Source organism: Pan troglodytes, chromosome 5 (genome assembly GCF_028858775.2).
Source record: "Pan troglodytes isolate AG18354 chromosome 5, NHGRI_mPanTro3-v2.0_pri, whole genome shotgun sequence".
Lineage (NCBI taxonomy): Eukaryota > Metazoa > Chordata > Mammalia > Primates > Hominidae > Pan > Pan troglodytes.
This window is the reverse complement of record NC_072403.2, coordinates 182657923-182680310: the sequence shown is the minus strand read 5'-3', so window position 1 is coordinate 182680310 and position 22388 is coordinate 182657923. Positions and strand designations below refer to the sequence as shown.

At 39.9% G+C, this 22388-nt stretch overlaps 2 protein-coding genes across 7 annotated transcripts in view; one reads left to right on the top strand and one right to left on the bottom strand.

Moving 5' to 3' along the window:
* Positions 1 to 1292: 1292 nt before the first annotated feature.
* Positions 1293 to 20730, bottom strand: TBP (TATA-box binding protein). 6 transcript variants are annotated; one of them, XM_016954742.3, is made up of 8 exons: positions 19659 to 20730; positions 17038 to 17239; positions 11893 to 12323; positions 9500 to 9587; positions 7130 to 7221; positions 4362 to 4529; positions 2641 to 2735; positions 1293 to 1961 (listed from the first exon to the last, which is right to left on the bottom strand). In XM_016954742.3, the coding sequence occupies exons 2-8, from the start codon at positions 17089 to 17091 to the stop codon at positions 1882 to 1884; spliced, it is 1008 nt and encodes a 335-aa protein (XP_016810231.3). In that variant the 5' UTR covers positions 17092 to 17239; positions 19659 to 20730; the 3' UTR covers positions 1293 to 1881.
* Positions 20689 to 22388, top strand: part of PSMB1 (proteasome 20S subunit beta 1) — an 18317-nt gene continuing 16617 nt past the window's right edge. The window contains exon 1 of the mRNA XM_001140101.4: positions 20689 to 20989. Within this exon, the coding sequence (XP_001140101.1) occupies positions 20877 to 20989 (113 nt within the window). The 5' untranslated portion in view covers positions 20689 to 20876. The remainder of the gene's footprint in view (positions 20990 to 22388) is intronic.

The following is a 22388-nucleotide window of genomic DNA, read 5'->3' as shown; positions in this document are numbered from 1 at the left end:
TTCAATGCAATCAACTAAATCAGCAGTAATAGGAGTTCAGTAAACTCGGAATAAGAAAAATATTATCAACAATAACTTTTAAAGTGTTAGGAAAAACTTCCAGTAATAAAACAGAAATGACACTATACTTAGGAATTAAGGAAGTAATACTTATGAAATATAAAAGCCCTGTGTGAAAAAAAGTACAAAACTTTACTGAGGAACATAAGACCTACATACATGAAGAGATACTTCTTTCTTAGATAGGAGATAATATTGGAATGATGTCTTTCCAATTAATCCATACATTATTGGCATCACTAATGATTGGGAAATGCAAGAAAAGGGCATTTCATGCACCGTTCTCTTTGGACTGCAATCTGGTATCAACTGATTAAAACTCAGAATGTATAGTCTTTAGTTCCTCTTCTAGGAAAGTTTACTACATGAATACCTGCACTCATCCAAAAAATACACATACAAGGATGTTCCCTGCAGCGCTGTTGATGATATTGAAAAACTAGAGGTCATGTAAATGACCATAATTACAGGAATAGCTCAGTAAGTGAAGGTACCTAAGAAGAGTATCCTAGATTCCCAATCATGGAAATAGGTTTATGATATATTGACTGAAAAAAGGGAAAGCTATAAAATTGAATGTATTATTTCTTTTTTCCAAAAATGGGATCAAATGCCATGCCCAGAAGATAGAACAGGGCTTAGAAGATACCCACTAATCTGGTCGTTATCTTGGGGAAAGAGGCAGAAGAGAAAGGAAGGACGGACCTCCCCTTTCTGATTTTATTCCTCTGAGTCAGCTGAAGATGTACTTTTACAATTAAAAACAACAAACCACTCTAACAATAAAACCTAAGAACCCACAAATGTCCACCTGATAGTCCATGAGAAAAAAACTGCAAAACAAGCAAAAAAAAGTTACTGCAGAGAGTTGGCAGCCTGTGGATAGGGCACCAGCTTCTACACCTGAAGGACTCACTCATTTTTACCACTTACTAGCTGTGTAACCTCAGCCAAGTCCCTCAGCTGGGGCTTCCTTATCTCCTCACCTCCAACAGAGGAACAAAACGTAACTGAAGCTTTGTGAGGATTCCAGGCATTGTATGCAAAATACCTAGAAAACAGGAGTTGCTCAATATATGGAAGGTTCTCAGATCATTAATCTGTTTTCATTGCAGCATACAATGAAATATTGACTGAAGCAAACACCAAAATGGTTTCAGGCATTATATCTAAAATACAACTTTGTAGAAAACAGTATGATCACATGACTCTTACAAGGTATAACAACAATCTAACACTTTTATAAACTGCATTTATTGTACAGAGTACTCTGAAGAAAAAAAAATATGTACAGCCATTCATTTTCATTAACACATATATTCTGTCCTGCAATACTGGAGAGGTGGAATGTGTCTGGCACAGAAATAACCCCTAGGAGTTATAAATTAGAAAAACAACACTTTTAAAAAAGATTTTTACTTTTCTGGTAGAAATATAAAAACTGTGGTTCATGGGGAAAAACATTAAAATTAAAAAGTCCAATCAATTATAGAGGTGGCTTTAACACTTAAAGTTTTCTCCCTCAAACCAACTTGTCAACAGCAGTGTTTAAAATCTACATATAAATAAATGGGCAGCGCTGCCCAGATAGCAGCACGGTATGAGCAACTCACAGTCACGCTGCGCGGTGTTCTCAGTGCACAAATAATGCCCCTTCCCGGCATCCCGCGGTGGGCACTTACAGAAGGGCATCACCTGGTGCCACACCCTGCAACTCAACATCCATCTTCTCACACCACCATTTAAAGGTACCAAAACAAACTGATTTGTTTAAAAAAAAAAAAAAGGGGGGGTGGGGGAGGCAAGGGTACATGAGAGCCATTACGTCGTCTTCCTGAATCCCTTTAGAATAGGGTAGATGTTTTCAAATGCTTCATAAATTTCTGCTCTGACTTTAGCACCTAAGAAGACAAGTTGGAGTAGAGATGAGAGACTGAAATGGCACTTCTTAACATATTAAGATGGTAAAATTCTTACCTTAAAGCTGCAAGCACAATTCTCACCATACCCAGTCAGATTAAGGCACAGGCATGAAAACATTAATGGTGGAATCCTTTGTCACAATCTTATTTTTGTTTATAAAACAATACTTTTAAAAAATCATCTTAGTGACTCCAGCGTCTCATTCTATAGCTCAAGAGGCATGTATTCACACTTCTCTCCTTGGTCCTGAACCAGGCCATAAACCAAGCAGGACGGCAATGATAACAACTCAATCTTCTTCTCTGAATTGCTGCCTTCAACTAGACTCATTTCTGAATCTTCCTTTCTTGTCTCATAATCATATTGCTGAGGAATCCTAAAGCTTCAGATAACTAATTCCAAGTGAAAACGCCATCTTTTGTTCAATGCAATGCTCACCTCCTCACTGTAAATGGAAGTCTGCTTGCAGAGCTGTGGTCAGACTTCCCTGCTCTCACTGTGCCTTTAGCGGGCACGTTTCTCATCAGACTGGGTGGGAGGCCTTTGTACAAGAAGCTAGCCCACTGTCCGAACACTGAAATTTCTTTTCAGCACTGAGAAAATGCCATACTCAAAACACTTACAAACTTTCAGATACTACTTCCTGTTACAACTTACCTGTTAATACAACTTTTCCAGAAACAAAAATAAGGAGAACAATTCTGGGTTTGATCATTCTGTAGATTAAACCAGGAAATAACTCTGGCTCATAACTAGAAGGAAAATTGCAAAAAGTTTAGAAATCAAGAGCTTTGTGTGCTTTTAGATAAAATGAGGACCTGTACAAGGAAAAATACTGAATAAACAAACTAGTCAAGAGGTAAAACACAGTTCTTCAAGCAGCATCAAAGGATAGAATAATTAAAGCAAGTGAGGCCGACTTGTAGTCGTCAGTTGATAACCACTGGATGGAAGGCTATTTGTCCTCCTATCACTTTACCCTATTTCTATTGAATCTGGATTTTCTGATTTAAGAAAAAGAGCCCTGTAGTTATGTCTGCAGTCTCTATATCATTAGATATAATGATATCTAATGCAGATAATAATCCTTTACTTTTACAGTCCTAATAATTACTATTACAGTCCTAATAATCATTTACTTCTAAGATCCAATACTGACAGTTTAACTTTTAATCATATCTTACCTCCTTAAATTGAAATATTCTCTAGCTGACAACTGTGGTCAGGAAATTTAATCAAACTTATATACTAGCCTGAGAATTAACCTATACCTGATTAAGCTGTCTGACTGAATGGACTATTGGTATATATTCTTTTTTTTTTGAGACGGAGTCTTGCTATGTCGCCCAGGCTGGAGTACAGTGGCACGATCTTGGCTCACTGCAACCTCCACCTCCTGGGTTCGAATGATTGTCCTGCCTCAGCCTCCCATGTAACTGGGATTACAGGCATGCACCACCATGTCCAGCTAATTTTTGTATTTTTAGTAGAGACGGGGTTTCACCATGTTGGCCAGGCTGGTCTTGAACTCCTGAACTCAACTGATCTGCCTGCCTCGGCCTCCCAAAATGCTAGGATTACAGGTGTGAGCCACCAGGCCAGGCCTGGTACATATTCTTCTAAGCCTAGTAATCTCATTTTTCTCAGTTTGGAGAGACTGAAAACAGGATGCCTCTGTTTCTGTGTGTCTGACCTAAGACAAAATTCAGGACAGGCTTCTCTGAGGAAGAGTGGAATGGGTAGACATATGGAACTCAAGTGGGAGCTTCCTAGGTGAAAAGGGAAATGAGCATACTAGGCATAAAAGTGGCAAGTGCAAAGGCCTAGGGCAAGAGGAACCAAGTGAGCCCCAGGGGCACACAGAACTAATGTGCCTGTGAACAGACACCAGAAGACCATGAGATGAAGCAGTGAGGTGGGCAGGGCTGCCTGCCTGTGAGTCTTCACCTGCAAGTAGCAGGGAAGATAATTAGAAAGTTGTTCCTATCGCTCAACTTCACACTTTGCTGGTAGATCTGACACAATGTTGACTAAAAGAGAAGATCCAAACTGGGAAAAAAAATTGATACAAGAGGTTAGGGTCAATTCATGCATTCCAAGTGTATTCAGCAATAAAACGATAAAACATACAGAAGTAGAATCAAATTCATTCCAGTAAAGGGGAGTTATGGGTACCGCAAAGTGATAAGGGAAGCAGAGGCTGGTGAGGGTGATAAATATGACTGAGAACATCAGGAAGACAATGCAAGAATACATACAACTATAACCATGTCAACTGTTCTCATATACTGAATATTTTGCATGTGTTTTATTCTGAACAATGTTTAGATTATAAATGAACTGTTGCCAAGAACAATCATAATACATTTCAGACTTACCTACTAAATTGTTGGTGGGTGAGCACAAGGCCTTCTAACCTTATAGGAAACTTCACATCACAGCTCCCCACCATGTTCTGAATCTTGAAGTCCAAGAACTTAGCTGGAAAACCCAACTTCTGGACAACTCTAGCATATTTTCTTGCTGCCAGTCTGGACTGTTCTTCACTAGGGAAAGGAAAAAAGTGAGTTATTCATACTCAGAGCCAGCTAAAATACTTATTTAGACTAATAACTTATAAAAAGTCCAAAACAGTAAACTAATAAAGTGTAAACTGGTCAGCCTTCTTGCAATAGGAGAAAAGACTGACAGGCATTCACAATTCCTTATAAAGTATTCCTGGATCCTTGACAGAAAACTGTAGGCCTGCCAAAATGACCTTTCAATCCGCCAAATTATTGTAGCCCTAGATTTTATGGATGTGAATTATCACCATCATCAATCATCACTATTTCTGTATTTTAGCCCATGCATTTCTACTGAGAGGAAAACTAACAAACTTCATTTTGATCAGAAAATGTTGATGAGATTTATTATTGAACAATGTATTCACTAATTCTATCCTCTTTTATACCAAGACTCATCATGAATAGACATTCCTATGTCATTTGTTGAATAAACTACGACTTAGCAGTTCAGAGCTTACATAAGAAAAGCAGAATGTGGGCCAGGCATGGTGGCTCACGCCTCTAATCCCAAGCACTTTGGGAGGCCAAGGCGGATAGCTCACCTGAGGTCAAGAGTTCGAGACCAGCTTGGTCAACATGGTGAAACCCTATCTCTACTAAAAATACAAAAATTAGCCGGGAATGGTGCCAGGCACCTGCAATCCCAGCTACTTGGGAGGCTGAGGCAGGAGAATCACTTGAACCTGGGAGGTGGAGGTTGCAGTGAGCCAAGATTGTGCCACTGCACTCCAGCCTAGGTGACTCCACCAAAAAAAAAAAAAAGAAAAGAAAAGAAAAGAAAGAAAGAAAGAAGAGAAGAAAAAAAAGAAAAAAGAGAAAAAGGAAGGCAGGCAGGCAGGCAGGTCGGGCACGGTGGCTCACACCTGTAATCCTAACACTTTGGGAGGCTGAGGCAGGCGGATCATGAGGTCAGGAGATTGAGACCATCCTGGCTAACATAGTGAAACCCCATCTCTACTAAAAATACAAAAATTAGCCAGGCATGGTGGTGGGCACCTGTAGTCCCAGCTACTCGGGAGGCTGAGGCAAGAGAATGGCGTGAACCCAGGAGGCGGAGCTTGCAGTGAGCCGAGATCACGCCACTGTACTCCAGCCTGGGCGCAGAGCGAGACTCCATCTCAAAAACAACAACAACAACAAAAAAGAATGTGAAAATATTACCATAAAGAGACTATCGGGTGCAGGGGATCAGGAAGAACAAAAATCAAGCATATATATATATGCTACGCTTTTAAATTTCAGGTAAATGTATTGGTGGTTTCTTGTCTTGATGAAATAGTCATCAACTAGATATACAATATTCAGTTTTCAGATGCTCTGGGACAAAAAGGCTAAATGCTGCATGAAAAGCTTGCCTTGATAAACCAAAAGTTTCTGATGTTCCATGCAGGGGAAAACAAGCAAACAAAAACGCTCTTAATTAAAGAGGTTACTACTGCATGTTGTGGCCAAGGGGAAGTGAAAGGCAAGAACACATCCTTGTCCTGCATTCTGAAAAAACTCGGAGATCAGGAGCCAGAATGTCCACACCAATGGCATTCCCATCACTGAAAGACAATTTCAAACTTCAGAATAAGCAAAAATATCCACAGCCCCCTTCTATGTGTTGATACCTCTAAGTACATTTAATACTCTTTCATTTAAAAAGTTTTAGTTTATTTGTTCAGTTCATTTATGAAGCTAATGTCACTAATTTTCCCCCTAGTTTTTAACTTCTACCAAGTATATAAGCTCTGTTTAGAACAGTCAGGGCCGCAGAGTACTAACCTTCAGACAGGATCACTTCAGATGGAGAATATAGGCAATGACATTTTATAACAAGGGTGCATTCCTTAAGATCTGCACAACTCAAACACTATTAATGAAAGCTAGTTCCAGTGAGAAGGCAGGTTTCTGCGGCCAACACATGTGATGCTGTCATGCTGCCAGGCCCAATAAGGTCTGCAAAGCCCTTACACCATTAGCTTAGAAGTGTTTTAATTCTTGATCAATTTTTTCTTCCATTTCAAGATGTATTTGTGTTATTTACAACATTTTTCACATAAAGGGAATTTTATTAATAGTTCTGATGTTGTATTACATCTTACCTAATTTTTTTTTTTTTTCTGGAGAAAGTGTCTTGTTCTGTCTCCCATGCTGGAGTACAGTAGCATGATCTCAGCTCACTGCAACCTCCACCTCCCAGATTTAAGCGATTCTCATGCTTCAGCCTCCCAAGTAGCTGGGACTACAGACATCCACTACCACGCCTGGCGAATTTTTGTATTTTTAGTACAGATGGAGTTTCACCATGTTGGTCAGGCTGGTCTCGAACTCCTGGCCTCAAGTGACTTGCCTGCCTTGGTGAGACACCACACCTGCCCATATCTAATTTTTAAGAAAATGAAATCACTGCTATCTAACATTAATAGAATCAAATAATAAATAAATAAAAATAATTAATAGAATCATATTAAAATGGTTTTTATAAGAAAGCAATAATAACATGTTAAAGTGCTAACCTAATAACCTAAAAACAATGAGATATCACCTTTTCATTCATAACCCATAGACCAGAAGAATGAATTTCTTACGGCTACCTCTTGGCTCCCGTGCACACCATTTTCCCCGAACTGAAAATCAGTGCCGTGGTTCGTGGCTCTCTTATCCTCATGATTACCGCAGCAAACCGCTACAATGGTCAGAGAGAATCATTAGTGAGGTCATGCCAAACTGCTCAATTTTGTTAGGAGAACCACCCATTGACAAAAAAATCACAACTGGTAGGAAGGACATAGTACATCTAGTTATCAAAATATTTGTCCTGTATTTCTGTATATCTGTAAAGGATTTGCATACACCACATGTAACAAATATTCCTTTGCATAAGGAGCAGAAAATAATCAATTGTGACTAAGTTATACCAAATCTGTATGTTCTTTCACATGAGCATTCCATCAAGAGAAATGTTTGCAAAATTTGGTTATGTTCTCAATAAATACAAGTGCTTCTGTTTCTACTTTATATTTGCTGCTTATCATGACTATAGCTTCTCTAATGATACATTTTGTTTTATTAATATGAATTTTGAGGCAAATAAACCAATAAACCTTTTCTACCTTAATGGAATTAATAAATCAGATTGCAAGCCTATCAATACGTAATGAAGTAAAATCATGCTTCCAATTGGTCTTTAGAAACAGTATTAATGTATTAAACACATAAATGCAAATTAGGAAAAAAACACAGTTTTAACTTTTATTTTCTGCTTTTTATGCTTGAAACATGTTAATTCTTTCAGAAAATTTTCTTGCTAAGGTGGTAACTCAAGGGGAAAATATTTCAACTGTGGGTTGAATTAATGGCCTCAGTTATTAGGTACATGATAAAAAGCAAATAATTACTTCGAAACAACTTAAATATTTTAATACATTTAATTATACAATAAAAACCTACATGTTTCTAATTAAGACGACTCTTTGACAAACTAGATTGCTTTAACGATTTTATTTTTTTATTTTATTAATTTTTTTTTTAGAGACAGAGTCTCACTTTGTTGCCCAGACTGGAGTGCAGTGGTGCAATCATGGCTCACTGCAGCCTCGAATTCCTGAGCTCAAGAGATCCTTCTGTCTTGGCCTCCCAAGTAGCTGGGATTATAGGTGTGTGCCACCAACCCCAGATAATTTTTTAAATTTTCTGATGAAACAAGGCCTTGCTATGTTGCCCAGGCTTGTCTTGAACTGTTGGCCTCAAGCAATCCTCCCACCTTGGCCTCCCAAAGTGCTGGAATTACAGGTCTGAGTCACCATGCCTGGCTTTTAACAATTTTAGTTTAAAACCTGCTCTATGTCTTCCCTGTGATTTTATCAACATCTAAAAAAGCTAGCAGTATATAGTAGTTTATATACGTCCCAGGAAAAGCCTAGCTATTTTGAATTTCCTCTACTATTTTTATTGGTTAAATATCACTTAAGATCGTAAAGTAATAAAATTATGTATTCAACTAAATGTGATTATAATAGATGAAAGATTAATTCTTAGAATGCTACATGTCATACAGACTCATTATGAGTAGTTAAAAGGTGATTTTCAGACCCTTAGCTATCTTTCAGATCTCAGGCATTATGTTTTCAGGGATTTTAAAATGCACCCTAAGTCCATTACTTAACATTTCTCTCAACCCAGCTAATGTTTATCCAAATTACTTTGCCTACTATAGCTGGCTAACATCATCCCTATACATATACAAAATTCTTCACATGATCCCAATACAATACATATATAACTTAGCTTATTTTATAGACTGCTGTACTCCCAGGGATTCTTATATCACAGACACTCAATAAAAGATACAAAACAATGCACATTTTACTTTAGATCTTCATTTTATTGGTGTCAAGGAATAAGCATAACACAAACTCTTTGATATACAGATTTTTTTTTTGAGGCGGAGTCTCGCTCTGTTGCCAGGCTGGAATGCAATGGCGCAATCTCCGCTCACTGCAACCTCTGCCTCCCAGGATCAAGTGATTCTCCTGCCTCAGCCTCCCAAGTAGCCGGGATTACAGGCGCATGCCACCACTCCTGGCAAATTTTTGTATTTTTAGTAGAGACGGGGTTTCACTATGTTGGCCAGGATGGTCTTGAACTCCTGACCTCAGATGATCCGCCCACCTCGGCCTCCCAAAGTGCTGGGATTACATGCATGAGCCACCGAGCCCGGCCAATTTTTTTTTTTTTTTAAGAGACAGGGTCTTGCCATGTTGCCTGGGCTGGTGTTGAACTCCTAGGTTCAAGAAATTCTCCTTCCTCAGCCTCCCAAAGTGCTGGGATTACAGGCATTAGCCACTGTGCCTGGCCTGATCTACAGACATTTGTTTTATAGCGTGAAATACATTAAAATATAGAGACACAGCAGAGGAGACAAAAAAGAAAAAAAAAAAGAAATACATTAAAATAGATCTAACCTTGGGATTATATTCGGCGTTTCGGGCACGAAGTGCAATGGTCTTTAGGTCAAGTTTACAACCAAGATTCACTGTGGATACAATATTTCTGTAAGAGATTTAAAAACAAAACACGACTATTTAAATTACTTAAGTTTCATTGGATGAGGCGTTAGAAATTATGCAGACATCTGATTATTTCAACCAGGCTTTACTTTTTTTTAATTGCTCACATTTATTGTTTAACAAGTATCATGCACATGTGGAGCATTTTATATAGATTATTCCATTTAATACATATAACGCACTGAGGTAGAAGTTACCAGTATTCCCACATTTGGATAAATAAGCTGAGGCTTAAAGGTAGTGCAACTTGCTCAGGACGCAATGGCTCCCAAGTGGAGAAGCCAGGATTTGAGTCTGTCTGTCTCCAGAGCCTGCCCTTAGCCTTCTCACAGACAAACTCAATTCTCATCTGTGAGCTCTGAAAAGCTACCACCACCACTCTATTCCTAAGTAACTATTTATAATGAAAACAAGCAGGCATGAACTGCCCAGTTCTCTCAAAGTAAGTATCTTTTGAAATACAAGAGCTAAGTGTCTTTAGCAAAAAAAAAAGGTAACACCCTGCTTTCTCTTCTAATTAACTCTCAGTAAATAAGGATAAATGGAGCCATCTGGGTCCACTGACCCTTTTCATTTCTCAGTGTTCTTAAATCACTTAACGAATAACTTATACAAGGATAAAGATATACTAAAAAGCAACTCTATTAGAAATTTTAATAAAAATTTCAACAACAAACCCACATTTTCATTATACATTTTTCTGCTTATGAAAGTATATATAGTTGAAATGGGCAATGTCCTTTGAATGCAATTAACTGCTCAACAACTGTCTCGCATGGACCTGGAAATCACCATCCCAAGAATATCGAGTCCAGATTTCAAATACATAGGTTCAAATACAATAGGTTTCAGCTCACTGTTGCTTCTGGTTCTTTTTCTTGTACAGTCTATGATACACAACTGTAAAGCCAATTAGGTTGATCCACACAGTGAATGTTTTCATTTCCATATCATCTATTTCCTTCCAATCACCCTTGTATACACACCTGCCTTTAGCATTTGTCCACTTATGAACTATACCAAGTAGATTTTAGTATATCTATCACAACTTTAGTCACATAATTGTTAAATGTATTCTTATATATTTTCATTAATTAAATATTTACCTTAATCCCTCTTAAGCCTACAAGATTGAGAGGGCACTGAACTACCACCCGGGAGGGTTCTTAGTAGATAGTGGAAATTCAGGAATGTGGATGACTGGATGCTCTGGGGACTATCAGAACAACAAAGGCACTCGCAAGAAACAAACACCTGACTGTACTGTTTATAATTTATTATTTAAATCAGAAATGCAAACTTAAATATTCCTGGGAGTCAGACAAGCATGCTGGACACATGGGAGTGGTATAGACAAGGGTGGGCTAAAAAGGGCTCTCTCTAAAATCACTAAAATTACTTTGTTTTTAAAATTGTGTGTGGGGTCAAACAAAATTGTGGAGGCAAGATTTAGGTCTTTGGGTGAAAGTCAGCATCCACGATTACACACCACTTAGTTCCAAAAATGATGAGAGATAGCTTATAAACAACAACCATATATGTAACAAGGTGAATAAATGCAAATAGGAAATACTAGATCTAAAGGGAGTATGAAGGAGGAAGGTATCTGTACAAGAAAACTGAGGAGATGCAGAGACTGCAAGTAACCTTTTAATTTGGTCATAAGCTTTCTAAAATGAAAAGCTATACGCTTCTTATTGACTGGAATTATTTGGAAATATTTGCTGGTTTTTCAGGAAGATGAAATTATTTCCTACCCCTACTACACTGTTACATATAGAACCCACTTCATTTAGGTAGAAAAATCCATTTATGACAAAAACAGTCGTCTTCATTTTGTGGGAAGGACACAGACCTTCAAAGATTTATATGCAGCCCCCATAGTAAAAACAAAAAACAAGAACTACCAGAAATTATACTGATATTGTGACTACAGACCTAAAATAGCATAAGGGAAAGAGACTACATAACACTGTGATTTAGCGATATCAGATACAGGGAAATGTCTATAATATAATAATAACGACAGTGAAAGATTACATTTTATTGGCTCAGGTATGTAAACACAAATGACCACATTTCTAAACCTGTTAAGAGCCTTTTACTGAGGACACTGACTAAGATAGCTTTGCTTCCCTTTCCCAAATGTGAGATAAAGCAAATTTTGATACACAATTACCGTTAGTGCCACTCCCTCCCTTAATAAAAGGATCCATCTGAAAAGAGAGCAGGAACATAACTCAAAGGGACTCCTAAGTGGGAGGAAACATAAAACACGAAGTACTCACTGCAGCTGCGGTACAATCCCAGAACTCTCCGAAGCTGGCGTGGCAGGAGTGATGGGGGTCATGGGGGTCATGGGGGAGGGATACAGTGGAGTGGTGCCCGGCAAGGGTGCAGTTGTGAGAGTCTGTGAGTGGAAGAGCTGTGGTGCCTGGCCTGAGGTTCCCTGTGTTGCCTGCTGGGACGTTGACTGCTGAACGGCTGCAGCTGCCACTGCCTGTTGCTGCTGCTGCTGCTGCTGCTGCTGCTGCTGCTGCTGCTGCTGCTGCTGTTGCTGTTGCTGCTGCTGCTGCTGCTGCTGTTGTTGTTGCTGCTGCTGCCTTTGTTGCTCTTCCAAAATAGACAGACTATTGGTGTTCTGAATAGGCTGTGGGGTCAGTCCAGTGCCATAAGGCATCATTGGACTAAAGATAGGGATTCCGGGAGTCATGGCACCCTGTGGAAAGCAAGGAGAAAAACAGGTTAGACTGGCTGCTGCTAAGTGTTTGTGGAACTTTCTTGGTGGAACAGCAGGTCAGATGTGCAAAGACAGATGCCTTCGGAGAATAATGGGGTTATTAAACATTAATTACGGAAGAACCAGCTATTCTTATACACATTGCTTTCTTCTTTAATACCACACAGTGGATAAACATGAAGAAAAATTGATAAACTGAACTTCGGAAAAATTAAAAACTTCTGTTCTTTGAAAGACACCATTGAGAAAATTAAAAGGCAGGCCAGACTGGGAAAAAAATACCTATAATACATACATCTGAGAAAGGACTGGTAAACAGAATAATAAAGAGCTCTGACAACTCCATAAAAGAAGATCAACAAATAAAATAATAAAAAAGGGCAAAAGATGTGAAGGACATATTACAAATGAAGATACAGGCATACCTCGGAAATACTACGGGTTAGGTTCCAGACCATCTCAATAAAGCAAGCGGCATGAATTTTTTGGTTTCCCAGTGCCTATGAAAGTTATGTTAGCACTATAGTCTATTAAGTGTGCAATAGCATTATGTCTAATAATATGTATATAACTTAATTTAAAAATGCTTTATTGCTAAAAATGCTAACAATCATGTGAGCCTGCAGCAAATCATAATCTTTTTGCTGACAGAGGATCTTGCCTCGATGTTGATGGCTGCTGACTGATCAGGGTGGTAGCTGTGGCAATTTCTTAAAATAAGACTGACGAAGTTTGCCACACTGACTGACTCTTCCTTTCACTGAAGATGTCTCTGTAGCATATGATACTATTTGACAGCATTTTACCCACACTAGAACTTATTTCAAAATTGGAGTCAATCCTCTCAAACCCTGCTGCTGCTTTATCAACTAAGTTTATGTAATATTCTAAAGTCATCAGTTCTTCACCAGGAGTCAATTCTATCTCAAGAAACCACTTTCTTTGCTTACCCACAAGAAGCAACTCCTCATCTGTTCAGGTTTTATCAAAAAATTGCAGCAATTCAGTCACATCTTCAGGTTCACTTCTAATTCTAGTTCACTTGCTATTTCCACTACACCTGCAGTAACTTCCAGCACTGAAGTCTAGAACCTCTCAAAGTCATCCACGAGGGTTGGAATCAACCTCTTCCAAACTCTTATTCATGTTGATATTTCACCCTCCTCCCATGAATCATGAACATTCTTAATGGCATCTAGAATGGTGAATCTTTTTCAGAAGGTTTTCAATTCACTTTGCCCAGATTCATCAGAGGAATCACTATCTATGGCAGCTACAGCATATGTCCCTCCCTGCTTCCTTTCTTTGAGACAGGGTCTCCATTGTAGCCTTTAACTTCTGGACTCAAGTGACCCTCCCGCCTCAGCCTCCCAAGTAGGTGGGACTACAGGCACATGCCACCATGACCAGCTAATTAAAAAAAAATTTTTTTTTGTAGCAACAGGGACTTGTTTTGTTACCCAGGTTGGTCTCGAGCTCCTAGCTTTGAGTGATCCTTCCACCTTGGCCTCCCAAAGTACTGAGATTACAAGCATGAGCCACCATGCCCTGCTGTATTTCTTAAATAGTACGAATTGAAAGTTGAAATTACTCCTTGATCCATGGGCTGAAGAATGGATATATTATTTAAGCAGGCATGAAAACAATATTAATCTCCTTGTTCTTCTCCATCAGAGCTTGTGGACAACTAGTTACACTGTCAGTGAGTAATATTTTGAAATGAAACTTTTTTTCTGAGCAGATCTCAAAGAGCTTAAAATATCCAGTAAATCATGCTGTAAACAGATGTGCTCTCATCAGGTTTTGTTGTTCTGTTTACTGAGAACAGGCAGAGTAGATTTAGCGTAATTCTTAAGGGCTCTATGATTTTAGAACAGTACATGAGCATTGGCTTCAATTTAAAGTCACCAGCTCTATTAGCCCCTAACTACAGTCAGCCAATCCTCTGAAGCTTTGAAGCTAGGCATTGATTTCTCCTCTCTAGCTATAAAAGTCCTAGATAGCATCTTCTTCCAGTAGAAGGCTGTTTCATCTACATTAAAAATCTATTATTTAGTATAGTCACCTTCATCAATTATCTCAGCTAGATCTTCCAGATAACTTGCTGCTTCATGTTGCATTTTTATGTTGTGGAGAAGGCCTCTCTCCTTAAAGCTCTGAATAAACCTCTGCTAGTTTCAAAACTTTCTTCTACAGCTTCTTCTCCGCTCTCAGCCTTTACAGAATTGAAGAGAGTTAAGGCCTTGCTCTGTATTACACTTTGGCTTAAGGGGATGTGTGGGTGGTATGATCTTCTATCCAGACCACTCAAACTTTCTCCATATAAGCAATAAGGCTGTTTTGCTTTCTTATCACTTGTGGGTTTACTGGAGTAGCACTTCTAATTTCCTTTAAGAACTTTTCCCTTGCATTCACAACTTGGCTAACTATTTGGTGCAAGAGGCCTAGCTTTTAGCCTGTCTCAGCTTTCAACATGCCTTCTTTACTAAGTATAATCATTTCTAGCTTTTGGTTTCAAATGAGAGATGTGCAGCTCTTCCCTTCATCTGAACACTTAATTAAAAGTCACTGTAAGGTTATTAATTAGCCTAATTTCCATATTGTTGTGTCTCAAGGAATAGGGAAGACCAAGGAGAGGGAGAGAGATGGGGGAATGGCTGGTCAGGCTGCAGACATTTATCAATTAAGTTCCTGTATTATACAGGTGCAGTTTATGGCATTCAATAATAATTACAATAGTAACATCAAAGATCACTGATCACAATAACAGATAATAATGAAAAGGTTTGACTAGGCACAGTGGCTCATGCCTGTAATCCCAACACTTTGGGAGGCCAAGGCGGATGGATCACTTGCAGCCAGTAGTTTGACACCAGCATGGTGAAACTCCGTCTCCACTAAAAATACAAAATTTAGCTGGGTGTGGTGGCGCATGCCTGTAATCCCAGCTACTTGGGAGGCTGAGGCAGGAGAATCGCTTGAACACGGGAGATGGAGGTTGCAGTGAGCCAAGACTGCACCACTGCACTCCAGCCTGGGCAACAGAGTGACTGAAAAAAAAAATAAAAATAAAATAAAAAAAAAAAGAAAAAAAAAGTTTGATAACAATAACGGATAATAATGAAAAAGTTTGAAATCCTGCAAAAATTACCAAAATCTAACCCCAAGACATGAAGTGAGTACACACTGTTGGAAAAATAATGCCAACAGACTTGCTGGGTACAGGTTTACCACAACCTTCAATTTGTCAAACATGCAGTAAAGTGAAGTGCAGTAAAGTGAGGTGGGCCTGTGTATGAGTGGCTGACAAGCACTTGCCAAGGTGCTCAGAAACATTAGTAATCAGGCAAATAAAAATCAAAACCACAATAAGATACTACTAAGCAATCACTAGAGTGAAAGTAAAAAGACTGACAGCAGAAAGTGTTGGTGAGGAAGTGGAGCAACTTAAATCTCTTATGCTGCAAAACAATACAGCCACTTCAAAAAACAGTTTGGCAGTTTCTTATAAAGTTATACATATACCAATATAGGACCTAGCAATCCTACTCCTAAGTATTTACCCATGAGAAGTAAAAACAGTGCATTCAAAGTCTACACAAATGTTTACAGTGCTTTTATTCACAATAGCTCAAAACTGGAAAGACCCCAAATGTGAGCAACTGGAGAATGGATGAACTGTGGAACATCCAGACAATGGAGTGATACTTAGCTATACAATGGATTAACTACTGATATACAAACAGTATACTGGGCTAAGAAGTCAGACATACACAAAAAAGCATACACTCTGATTCCATCTATATGAAATTCTAGAACAGACAAAACTAATCTTCAGCATTGAAAAGCAGATTCAGTAGTTACCTGGGGCCAACAGAGTGACTATAAAGGGGAAGAAGGGACTTTTTAAGGTAACTGAAATGTTCTGTAATTTATACATTATATATAATTATCAAAACAGACACTTAAAATGAGTTTTTTTGTATGTATATTTCAACAAAAGTTATTGATTTTTTTTTTTTTTTTTTTTTTTTTTTGAGACAGAGTCTCGCTCTGTCTCCCAGGCTGGAGTGCAGTGGCACGACCTCTGCTCACTGCAACCTCCACCTCCCGGGTTCAAGCAATTCTCCCTGCCTCAGCCTCCCGAGTAGCTGGGATTACAGGCACCCGCCACAACACCTGGCTAATTTTTGTATATTTTGTAGCGATGAGGTTTCGCCACGTTGGCCAGGCTGGTCTCGAACTCCTGACCTCAGGTGATCCGCCCACCTTGGCCTCCCAAAGTGCTGGGATTACAGGCATGAGCCACTGCACCCAGGCTGAAAAATTTTTAAAGTAGATGGGTGGTTGAGAGCTTGAAATGTAAAAGGGGAAAAACAAAACTAGAAAATAATTTGGTGAGGGTGATTTTCAAAATCAAAGACCCTATATAGTCATTTGGAACATTCTCATAAGTGTTTATCAAAAGATTAGGTGTTTCATAAATATATAACTTAGCTTCCAAACAGACTTCCCAAATAAACACCATTGTGCCTATTCAAAGCCTAATAGAACTTCTCAACAAAATAAGGCTTAAAAAATATATTAAGTCATTTTCAAAAACAGATCATTAAATGCCCTTCCTTGCCTTTTGATACCATCTCTTGCAGTTCAGATTTCCGCCCTCCCTATTCTCTCCCTCCTGCTATATTACCTGAGGGGAGGCCAAGCCCTGAGCGTAAGGTGGCAGGCTGTTGTTCTGATCCATGATGTTCACTTTCTTCTTGGCAAACCAGAAACCCTTGCGCTGGAACTCGTCTCACTATCCAATTTTTTCCTAGAGCATCTCCAGCACACTCTTCTCAGCAACTTCCTCAATTCCTTGGGTTATCTTCACACGCCAAGAAACAGTGATGCTGCTTTGGAAAAAAGTCTAAAGTTTAATTTAAGGATCCAGGTAACCTGTACAGTCCTATAAGCCAGTTCTATGGCTATACAAAACACAAACATGAAAACCAATGAAGCTATTTTGGAATACATTTGTTTTTACCTTATAATCCTAAAGTTTTATTCCTTCCATGTTTCCGGCGATTGCATGTAAAATCGCCAACAAAACAAAAATCATTTTGTTACATGTTTAAATACTCGGAAAATGCTCAAAATCGAGCTGTCATAACCAGCATTAAAAACTTTTGAGGAAAAACACCTAGAGAAAAATAATTCCTAAGCAAAATGTAATATCAGAGCAGAATATTCACTAAGCACTGTATACACAGCACTGTTAGGCAAAGTTTAGATCTTTAAATATTCCAATTTTACATCCTCTACAATGTCTTGGGCAAAAAATTAAGTAAATATCAAATTCAATCCAATATACTTCAGAGTGATCATTTATCAAGCTCCTACTGTAATGAAACTGTAAAAAAAAAGCCGCACAAAGATAAAGCCCTGAATTTTTATAAATGTAATAACCTTACCTCTTTAGAACACATTAATGCAAACTGTGCCTGTTATCTGACTTTTCTTAAATCATCATCGCTTTACTCACTACACATCTGAAATGAGTTTATAACAACATATTCTCACATATAACTTAGAGGTCTCAAAGTTACAAATTATATGTCCAAAGATCCTTCAGGCATATGCACTTCAAGCATGTGCTGGTACAGAACAGACACTCAGATATTTGCTGAATGTATGAAAGACTCTGACGATCACTTTGAAAGGGCAAAGGCCCCCAAAGACTATCTATCCTACATACTCATCACTGAAAAACAGACCAAAAAAGAAAGCAAGCTCTGCTTCTGGAAATAAATATATCAGAGATATTTTTTAAAATATACTTTTTTTTGACAGTTATCCTATAATAACAATAACAGAAGTCCTGCAGATGAGGATATAAAGATAGGAGGATATAGTCCTTGGCATCAAAGTGTTCAATATGAAGGGTATGCAAATAACTACTGTAAAACATAGTATTATAACAGCAGGTACGGTCTAAGCTAAGTTCCTTGAATGCAGAAACCAGCCTACATGTCTTTGTGATCTCTGCATCTAGCACTATGCCTGGAATACAGTATGTGATCATGAATGAGCCCATATACACCCCTGGAAGAGAAGACAATATAGACTAACAGCCAATCACTGTGAAGAGAGCGCAGTGTTTTCACAAAGCAGGGACCATCTAACTTGGGTCTCACAAGGTGAGTAGGAATTTACACATCAGGGCTTCAGACAAAAGAGAAATCAAGCAGAAAGAGACAACAGATTGAAAAAGCATGCAGTATGCAGGCGACAAGCTTAGTATGACTGTATAGAAGGTCACTGCAGCAGATGAGACAGCACATATTGGTGGGCTCATACTATCAGGAGTTTTCAATGTTATTGCATAGGCAATAATAACAGTTATGGAATTTTGGAAGTGCAGTATGAACAGATCTAATTTGGCAAGACTAGATGAATTTGAGAGGAGTAAAACTGGAGGATGGAAGTTTCGTTTCAGGAATCTAAGGTTGAGGTTATCTAAGAGATAATGACGGCAGGATTTAAAGCCATTATAAGTATGATTAGAGATTTACCCAGGACCTTCGGTGGCTTCAGGCCACTTTTTGCAAGTAAGTCTACAGAAGAAACCGCACAGTGATTACTGCACTAATTTATCCTCAGAAAAGAGTTGTTTGCTGGGTATCTTCATCTCTTGGAAATTGAAACATCAAATCCGATATTTTTTGGAGGCAATCAAATTAATTCTGCATAGCCTTCTAGTGTCTGTATAACTAAATGAAGCACTGTCTTTTCACAGAAAAGTCTACCTAGAGATTTGGAAAACCATGATGGCCTGAACCGAGAGACGGGAGACCCTGCAAATAAAGTGGTGTGTATTATATCTTAAGCGCTACCGTGCCCGCTGTCTCAGGCTTCTGACAAAATATTTAAGTCTCAATGTTGGCAGCAAAACAGGCGGGCACAGATCTGGGTGAATCTGCTTCTAACATGGAGAAGAAGCGGATGGCAGGACAGGGCAGGGTAAACTTAGGGTCTTCGATGCAAGGGACTGTCCTGTCCCGCCTGCCGCCGCCCAGCCAGCCAGTAGTACCCTGAGCCCCACAATCGCACCATGGGAAGCTGCCTGCGAAACACAGCAGAGTAGGGCACCAGGCGGGAGTGGCGGGAGTGGCCGTTACAGGCCGGAACGGCGGCAGCACGAAAGGGAGGAACGTCCCCCGAGGGGCCTGCACGCGCGCCAATTCCTAGTCTCTTCCCCACCATTGCCCCCAGGCCTCAGTGCAGTGGTGGCCTTCGCCCGAACCGTCAGAAAAGAGTACAATCTGTTACCTGGGTCACTGCAAAGATCACGATGGGCCAGCGGAAGCGAAGTTAAACAGCCGGCGGCCCAGACGCCCGCCACAGCGAACCTGCCCGACCTCACTGAACTCCTGGCGCGCGTTGATAATGTCACTTCCGCCAGTTCTGCCCTCGGCTTCAGCGAGTTGCTCCCACTAGGGCCGAGGCCATGAGAAGTGTGAGCATAGGTCACTTCCTGTCTTTCCATAGGTAAGGAGGGGCAAAGCTCTTGAGGAGTTCCGGGGCGGGGCCGCCGTGCCACAGCCATCTCTAATTGGCCCTTGCTGGACGTAGGAAAGATCGATTTTTAAATGGCGTGTGTGTGTATATGTGTGAGTGTGTTTTGTTGTTGTTGTTGTTGTTTAAAGCAACTAGCGGCGTTACCTTTGGCAAGTTACCTGACCTCTCCCCCGCATTTGTTTTCTGTAAAATTGAAAAATGATAACAGTGCTTACCCTTGGGCTGTCGGGAGATTGACAGAGATTGACAGAATCAGTGCCTGAGCAGTGCTTGGCACTCAGTAAGCGCGTCCTCCTTACCTGTCAGCAAGAACGCTAGCTGATCTTCAAGCGTGTAGAATGACAAGGAACACTAAGCAAAACAAACAGCTTGTGTTTACACATGCATTTATATTAAGTTCTGCCACTCCCAGTTCATGCACTGTTGTCACATGGCTCTTTGCGCAGTTGTTTCTTAGTGGGACTTCAGCACGCCTTGATTTTCCCTTCTGTAGTTCATTGTGGCGTAATCATATGTTATACTGCTTGTTTTCTTTGTACTTTTTATTATCAGTGAGGTTGTGAGCTCTTTAAGGATAGGAAATGTTATATACATTTTTTATTAGCCAGGACAATTAACGCTCCCACCGTTATTCGAGTTGCCGTTGCGCCATAGTTCTGACAATTTTTTTGTATGGTCAGACTTAAATTTTTGTCCATTGGGGTGAATTCCAATGTTTTCTTCGAGGGGGAAAAAAACAAAAAACAAACAAAAAAAACCCTTTACATCTCTGTCAGCGCTTTTTGGAATGGGCGGGATTCAACTACCAAAGGGACAAGCCGCCGTGCAGCCCTCCAGGAGCAACGACTAGCGCGAGATAGAGAGGCCGGGAGCGAACTTCAGGAGAAGCCGGAAGTGGCGTAACGTCCGGTCAAGGCAGCCATCTCGCCGTGAGACAGCAAGTGTCGGATCCGCAGGCGCAGCCGTGCGATGTTGTCCTCTACAGCCATGTATTCGGCTCCTGGCAGAGACTTGGGGATGGAACCGCACAGAGCCGCGGGCCCTTTGCAGCTGCGATTTTCGCCCTACGTTTTCAACGGAGGGTAAAAACCCCAGAGAGCTGCGGCTTTCACTTTCGCCCTTCCCCCATCTGCTGAAGCCTGTTTAGGAGTCACCGCCGTGATGGCGCTGCCCCGGGCTCCTGCAGGCCCCAGAACCCTGAGCTGAGGGGGTCCGCACAAGGCCGGTCTCCCTGCCGTCCTCTCATGCCCTGTGTTTCCCTCTTCAGGCTCGCTTTGCTCAAGTTTACTTGGTGATTGCGATACAGCCTTGGTTTTTAGGGTTTCCCATTACAGTCATGTCATTTGAGTTTTTATGTGGACCGCCACTCCATGCTCCTTGCTGCTGTAAGACAGTAAAGTAGAAATTGAAACATAGCCTCTGCTCTGTGGAAGACCATTAAAACTGGACCTCATGTACACGTTTCTTATGCCAGCAGGCGAGGGTAGAGGTTTAGCGTCTGAAACTTAAAAGTTAGGGTTGTTTGGTCTGTGTTGTTAGATGCATAGCTGAGTTGGTAGCCGAGATGTCTAATTGTAGCCGCCTGATTTCTGTTATTTCTAATTGTGGCAGTTTAATCATTTTGTTTTATTTCAAATAGAAGGTGGGATTGGCTGAGCAAACTTAGTTTCATAGATAAGTGCTTTTTTTTTTAACGTTTAGCTTAAGTTCAGGAAAACAAAATACTCAGAAGATGGACCTTTTAGTATGTGTGTTCTTGTATGTTATGTTCAAGTTTGGGTTTTTATTTTAATTACCAGCTTTATCTTGAGTAGTATAATTTTCCGTGGTGGCACGCCAGAGATTTAGGGTTATAGAAAGATGCTCTGTTTAAGACTCTTGACAGGGAAGAGCTGTAAATTGAAACAGTGGTTGTAGTTACCAATCAAGCCTTGTACATTAAAATATACACACGCAATTTGAACGAACCGATGGTTCTTAAAACAGAAAATATTGGCTGGGCAGTGTGGCTCGCACCTGTAATCCCAGGACTTTGGGAAGCCAAGGCAGGAGGATCATCGCTTGAGGCCAGGAGTTGAAGACCAGCCTGCTCAGCATAGCAAGACCCCATCTCTACAAAAATAAATTTTAAAAACAAAGCAAAAATGTTCATTGGTTCCTCATAAATTTGAAATATAAATGCACATTTTGGGAGTGTGTTAGAAAGATAACGAAAGTCTGATTTTAGCCTTGGTTCTGCCACTAAAGGACACTTTGGGTACTTCTGAACTTCTTGAACCTACATTTCCTTATCTTCCTTAGTAGCTTCATAGTTTTTGGTGAGAATCAAGAGAGATGCATTTTGTAAATTGCAAGTTGTCATCTTATTTAATCCTCATGAAAAGTGAATGTTAGATGATATTAGCATCCTAGGGTTATATTAGACGTTAAACTGTCAGGGTCAGAGAGCTGGTGTGAAGTTGCGCCAGGACTTAATTCATA